At 40.8% G+C, this 7573-nt stretch overlaps 1 protein-coding gene across 4 annotated transcripts in view; it reads right to left on the reverse strand.

The window, feature by feature from the left end:
• Positions 1–7316, reverse strand: part of HBS1L (HBS1 like translational GTPase) — a 93010-nt gene extending 85694 nt beyond the window's left edge. For all 4 annotated transcript variants that reach the window (XM_025382711.1, XM_025382710.1, XM_025382713.1 and 1 more), the window contains exons 1-2: positions 7066–7316; positions 2990–3055 (exon numbers count right to left, since the gene is read on the reverse strand). In XM_025382711.1, the coding sequence (XP_025238496.1) occupies positions 2990–3055; positions 7066–7108 (109 nt within the window). In that variant the 5' untranslated portion in view covers positions 7109–7316. The remainder of the gene's footprint in view (positions 1–2989; positions 3056–7065) is intronic.
• Between the last annotated feature and the right edge of the window lie 257 nt (positions 7317–7573).

The following is a 7573-nucleotide window of genomic DNA, read 5'->3' on the forward strand; positions in this document are numbered from 1 at the left end:
AACTCTCAAGTGATGCTGATGGTTCACTTTGAGAACACTGTCCTAAATAGCCTCATCTCCTCTAGATAAATACATATAACACTCTCCTAACGAGTCTACTTACATCTACCCATATACCACCTTTAATCCATTATCAATGTATTAGAGATTTTTTAACTCAAATCTAATATAACCATACCATCTTCTCAGTTCTATGAATATGCCATGCTCTCTAATGTGCTTAGAATGAGAGTGATGAGGATAGCACTACCAGACATCACTTTGTCACCTCTAATATTTAAGTTACCTAGTCAACTGTGATGCTGAATTATAGAAGCCCCAAAGGGCAAATGCCTAAGAGGTTCCTAGAAAAATGTGAAATTGTTTTATTCCTAAATCACTATAAAATGTCTTCTCTTTTGAATCCCTGAATAAGGAGCTATAAAGGAATGCTGCTTATTAAGCCATCTCTCAGCTTCTAACCTACCATCCTTTACTAAGCTTTGTGATGCTGGATTGAAGTCACTGCAAAGCACGTTTCTTCTTTGATACCCAGCTCCCTTTTAGGATCATCCAATAAGGAGATACTAAAGGGACACTGGAAAGCCAGAGAAGGCAGGCACATGCACCTCTCCCTTTGCTTCTTGTTCCAGTATCACCCCAGCAATACTCACTTCACCTTCCAGAAGCAGTTTCTTCCAGTAACTGCAATTAATATCCATTTTCGATTTTTCGAAAACTCCCAGAACCAGCTTCAATCTGCCTCTTCACTCCCCAGACAACACAACCAGCCAGTAGGTTGCAATCCCCTCTTTAAAAGGCTGGATCCCAGCTCTAAGATTCAGGGGCTTTCTGAGGCACCAGCATCAGTCATGCAGTGCCTCCCTGCCCAGAGGTCTGAGTCCTGGCCCCACAGTCCCTCTTGAAAACTTCAGAGGCAACGCAGCAAAAAACCCTCTCCTCAAGGTCTAAGTCACAGTTCCAAGGTGCCTCCACCAGCTTCTAAAAGGTGATTTCAACCTTGCCATTTGTTCCCCCAAGAACTAGGGACAGTAAAGTGCTTCCTGAACTTATTACCTTCTTGATATCCTGGTTGCACTTTTTGCATTCTTTGTTCTATCATACCTGGTTAACAACTTTTTATGTTAAATACTTTCTGATAAAATAACTGGTACAATCTTTATCTCCTAACAGAATATGGACTGATAACAGTGAAACATTAAAAGATAACAGCAAAGGCCACGATTAAGCTAAATGAGAAAAGTACTTGACCAGAAGGGCAGGCCTGTAAATAAAGAGCTAGATGCATTTCAGAATAACCAATTAACAGGAAAAAGGTGGTAAGAGTAGATACGATAAAGACAACTTCTAGCATATCTATGCCTTTATAAATAAAAAGAAATTATAAAAGTCAGAAGGGACATATTTGGTCAGAAGAGGCTAAAAATGGGATGAAAGTAGGTACAGTTTATAAGACAGCCCAGCAGACTAGAAGGTAATTAAGACAAGGATGTCTTAGTCCATTCAGGCTGCTATAACAAAATGTCATAAACTAGGTAGCTTACAAACAGAAATTTCTGACAGTTCAGAGGCTAGGAAGTCCAAGATCAAGGCAGCCTGTGTGCGGTGAAGGCCCACTTTCTGGCCCACAGATAGCACCTACTTGCTGTGTCCTAACATGATAGAAGGGCAAGAGTTCTCCTTGGGACCTCTTTTATTAGGGCACTAATCCCATTTATGAGGGCTCCACCCTCACGGCCTAATCACCTACCAAGGGCCCCACCTCCTAATACCATCACCTTGGGGGTGAGAATTTCAACATGTGAATCTGAGGGAAACACAAACATTCAGACCATGGCAGAAGGCTCTGAAAGAAATGTTTATTAAATCTTTAAACTTGTGAAAAATGAGTTTTATAAATTACATTTATGCTACACCCAACTATAGGTAAATATACTATTATACCCTCTTTTTATACCATAGTAAATTTTTTTTTTCTATTTTTTGAGATGGAGTTTAGCTTTTGTTGCCCAGGCTGGAATGGGGTGATCTCAGCACACTGCAACCTCCGCCTCCCGGGTTCAAGTGATTCTCCTGCCTCAGTCTCCCGAGTAGCTGGGATTACAGGCACTCGCCACCATGCCTGGCTAATTTTTGTATTTTTAGTAGAGACGGGGTTTCACCATGTTGGCCAGGCTGGTCTCGAACTCCTGACCTCAGGTGATCCACGTGCCTCAGCCTCCCAGAGTGCTGGGATTACAGGCGTGAGCCACAGCACCCAGCCTATACCATACTAAAATTTAGCAGGGCATTTTAACCTGTGTAGATAGTAGGCTGAAATTTGGAGACAAGGGTAGTGTTAGGGAAATAAGTGAGAGGAGGATCAGGATTAATGACGCAGTCTTTGCTGGGAAGAATATATGAATGTTTTCCTTATATGGTGGCAGAAAAGAAATCTTTGGGCTGATAATCTAGAAGATACAGCTCCGACGTGGAATCATACAGAAATATGAATGCCAAATCCCTCTCCAAATCAGACTCCAAAAGAAGTCTGAACTACATGTATTGGTTTATTTACCAAACTGTTTAACAATAGATAAACTAAAGTACTGTATAAAGGAAAGTCTATGCATAAGACTTCCATGTTTCTAACACTCAAAGGATCCTTGAGGATATAATGGCTGCCTGCCTCTAGAGGCTTCGGAATTTCATTATTGACTAAATTACCATTTTAGTATATTTAGATTAACTGCACGATGCAAAGTATGCTGGGAAAAAAAGCCAAAGTCTTTTTTATATTATTTAAAACTAAATAACAGAATCACAAGTTTAAATTCTACTCACAGGTAAAGAAATTATTTTATATGCCTTTAAAAATTAACATATAATTAACTTTTTAAGTGTTATACATTACAGTCTCACAGAACACTTCTAGTCCTTGAACGACTACCATTTACTTTACGTTTTTAAACACCAAATCAAAGGAATCAAATTATTTTTTAAAATTCACCTGTTGATGGCGAAATACAATAATCATCCTCTACAGACTGGCCATAGAGATCATCATCTTCAAAATCTAAAATAAAGACAAAAGAGATAAATTCATTTACAAGTTCTTTTCATATTCTTAGTTACTAGTGAGGAAGCATCTGAATCCTCTCCAAAATAAACTGTTTATCCAAAATTTAAGGAATCTAGAATGTCTATTTTCAAAAAAACTCTAAGAATTTCACCCACAAAATAGTTATCTACTGACTATATTTATAAAGACATATACAGTTCTTCAGTTGTTAAATTAATTGGGTTACCCAGGTCCCAAGTTTTCACCTCATAGGATCAAAGATAATAATCCTATAAAAAACATAGTTGAGGTCAGGTACGGTGGCTCATGCCTGTAATCCCAGCAGTTTGTGAGGCCGAGGTAGGCGGATCATGAGGTCAGAAGTTTGAGACCCACCTGACCAACATAGCGAAACCCCATCTCTACTAAAAATACAAAAATTAGCTTGGCGTGGTGGCGCACACCTGAAATCCCAGCTACTCAGGAGTCTGAGGCAGGAGAATCACTTGAACCCAGGAGGTGGAGGTTGCAGTGAGCCGAGATCGCGCCACTGCACTCCAGCCTGAGTGACAGAGCGAGACTCCATCTCAAAAAAAAAAAAAGAAAAAAGAAAAAAAAATACTTAGTTTCTCCAGTGTTGACAAAAATCTGAAATAAACCATTTTTTTTTACCAAGTTCCCTCTATAACCAAAGCACGTCTCTTCCACACAACTCACTAACATGGGGGTATACAATAGATCACAAAAGTAGTATTTCTTCATGAAAAGCTAAGTAGCATCCATACAAACCAGCTTACCCTAAACCCCTATGCTCACCCACTGATGGCTAATTGCCCTTTTTTTCTTGCTTCCTGGGATATGCTCTTTGCCTTGATTTTCCTAGGCCATTTCTTTCTGCTAGCTAAGGTTCTAGCTCAAACGTCTCCTCTTTGCACAAGTCTTCCCTGACCACTCTGGGTAAAGCAGTAAGCCCCTCTGCCACTGTTACCCTCCAGCACACTTACCCAATTTACAGAGTACTACGCCTGTTCACTACATGAGACTATCAGCTTCTTCAGGGCAAGACTTGGTTTAGCCACCTGGCACACATGTGGAACTAGATTAATATCTGTTTTATTATAAATTAACGAATCAAACTAATTACAACTAAAAACCCACAAAGAACATAAATATATTTACATAAATTTCACTTCACAAACACTAACACCATGCCAGGGAGTAGTTGAGACAACTGTGGTATAACAGTGAACACATTTCCAGTTATCACTGCACCTAAAATCTGACAAGGAATACACCCAAGAAAATGGGCAATTACAAAACCATGTGGTAAATGCCTGACGTGAGAAACACAGAGCAATTTGGGAACACACACATGAACGACAAAACTAGAACTGGGAGTGGGGTAGCCAGGGAAAGATCCCCAGGAATATAAAATCCAAACCAATCCCAAAGGATAGAGTTAGCTGATTTCTGAGGGTATTCATGCAGCAGAAACAGCACGCTCAAAGGCTGAGACCAAATGCTTACGGCAAAGAAAAATTAGATAAATGCTACTATTGGGCAAAAAGATATATGATTAAATAAATTATTAGATCACAATCCCAAGTTAATAAAAATTTATTTGAAAATAAACAAGGGGCCATTCACAAACAAAATATTTTCAGATACTGAAGACAACAACAGGCCAGGCATCGTGGCTCACACCTATAATTCCAGCACTTTGGGAAGCCAAGGAGGCAAGATCTCACTTGGGCCCAGGAATTTGAGTCCAGCCTGGGCAACACAGCCAGATGCTGTCTCTACTAAAATAAAAAAAATCAACCAGCCATGGGGCACATGCCTATAGACCTAGCTACTCTGGAGGCTGAGGCAGGAGGACTGCTTGAGCCCAGGAGTTGGAGGTTACAGAGAGCTATGATCATGCCACTGCACTCACACTGCAGCTTGGCCAACAAAGTGTGATCCCGTCTCTTTAAAAAAAAAACATAATGAGACTCTTTTTTTACTAAGTCAGCTTGTCAATGCTGAAATTGACCCTAAAGTGCCACCACATAAAAAGATGAAGAGAATTCTTTCCTGCAATCTTCGTAGTTTGTTTCCTCAATCAACAAAATTATGGAATATTTACTACATGTAAAGAACACTGTGTCAGCCACTTAAAGTATGGATTTTGCCTTCCTGGGACTTTTAAATCAGTGACTGAGGCAGTCATGTAAAGTATTATATAAATTACAGAGAAAAACAAAGTGGGAGTTAAGTAGAGAAACCAATAGGTTTTAGAACGCACACTCTCTCTAATGAGGTTATATTACTTAAGAGAATTTTTAAATTATTATTCTGAGAATTCAAGAGAAAGCCTAACTGGGAAGAAGAGAAATAAACTGGACCTTGATAATGAGTACAACTTTTATAAACAAGAAAAGGGGATGAACCTCCTTAATGTTACAGGAACAGCTTGGTTATGATGTCACCAACTGTTCCAAAGAAACATGACAACCTGACCTCAAGTAGCCAAGGTGCTCCCTGAGGCCAACCACCTCTCCTCCATGAAGCATTCCTTCACATAGAAATCTTGCTGACTCCCCCCAATCCATTCTGAATTAAGTGTTCTCATCTGTGTATCCCTCCCATAGCGTTTTCTCAGTACCTTTTGTAGCATTTTTCATACTCTAATAATCTGTAACTGGTATAATCTTCTCCTTTTAGACTACCCTCAAATATCTTACCGTCAGTCCTCAAAGCTTAGAACAGTACTCTAAGCACTAACTTAATGGTGGTTGAGGAAATTATAAACAATTATTAAAGAAACGAATAATAATTAGGTCTATTCATGTACTTTATATTTGCAAAAATATCTCTCAGTCTAAAGTCATTTCTTAGGTGACAATGGTCCACATGCAACACCATCCATTGCAATACTTATTTAAAAGGGCCTCTATTCTAAAGTAACCACCAGAAAATTCACATGTTCTAGACGGACTGAAGTCACAGGTTCCAAATGGAGAACAGGGTGTCAGCTGCCCTCACTCTAGTTAGAGCACACTGATGTTCCATAATAATCTACTGGGGTGCCAACGACAATCACCAACATATTAAGCATTACATGTTCTGCACTTTGCAAAGCATAGGTCTTTATTCTTCTTCTGCATTAGTTCATACTTGTTTATATTTTTAGTTTATGTGATGCTTGGTGATGCCTATAGTTATCTACCGCATGAAGAGGGATGTGCTCCTTCTAAAAATAATTCTAACTCCTGTTAACTCCTACAGAACATTCATATAGACATTTTTCTTTTATTTTTTAATATCAAAAAGTCCTTTCCCATACACTCTTTCTTCTAGTACCGCCGTTTACTTACATTTCAAAATACATTTACATCAAGCATTACCAGCCAAGAACTGAGTATAAACTTCACGATCATCTGATCGACTCATTATTTGGGCCTTTTTAATATGTGTCTTTTCTACTGTCTCCTAAGTTTCCACTTTGAAATTTGTTGAAAAATAAATTAGCGCAAACTGGTTCTGCACTAAATATGTATGGACACACAGAAAAGATTTACCGTGTAAATCTAGCACAGGTACAGGTCTGTTGACTGTAAGCATTAAGTCAATCTGTGTTTTACAAATAAGCAACGTTTCAAGGACATTTCTCAAAGGGGGTCTGAAAGAGAGGAGCTAGAAGCAGGCACGTGAGTGCCCGACATGGGAGGAAACAATGGAAGAGGTGATAATGCTTACGTGCCTAAATATCACCGGATCCCAACCTCACCAATGTCCTACCCATATGACGCTATTCAGCACCTCTCCTTCCCCAAACAAAATCAACACCAGAGGGCAGAAATCATGACTTAAAAACGACGGCATTTGGCGGCACTAGAAGGCCTGTAATATTCCCCAACTGGGCTCTTCCAATTCCGACAGGGCACCACTGACGAGAAACTCACAGATTGAAGTAGATGCCAACGGGCTAGGATCCCAGCTGTAACCGCAAAAGAACGTCCCGGCATGACCCTGCCTCCTACCTTCATCGTAGTTATAGCCTCGAACATTCCGATGCCGGGCCATGACGGCGGAGAGGGCGTTTGCCACAGCCCCTTAACTCCTTCCAAAACACTCCGCTTAGATACTGATAAGGTGCCAACTGCGCCCTGGAGAACCCCCATGCGCCATCTTGGTTTCCCGCAGGCCTCTGCGCCGAGCGCCTGCGCAAGCGCGACGTCTTATCTGTGCACCGCGCGACGGCAATGCCTCGGGGGTCACTGTTCGCCTCCCTGAGGGCGCATGCGCACTGCTGCGCACGGCGGGAAGAGGGGAGGGAGCGTTTGGGCGTGGCCCCACCCAAAGGTTGGGCGACGGAGGGGGATGGGGAAATCGCGCCTCCTAGAACTGACTGGTTTGGACTAAATGTTGCAAGCGGGGAACCCTGACCTACTTACGCCAGCGTTCTGGATTATTTTACAAATGTGGTTTCTGATAACCTGAGAAAGCTATGTGCTCAGTAAGAGCAGGGACCTTGTTTTATCAAACTTT

This window comes from Theropithecus gelada, chromosome 4 (genome assembly GCF_003255815.1).
Source record: "Theropithecus gelada isolate Dixy chromosome 4, Tgel_1.0, whole genome shotgun sequence".
Lineage (NCBI taxonomy): Eukaryota > Metazoa > Chordata > Mammalia > Primates > Cercopithecidae > Theropithecus > Theropithecus gelada.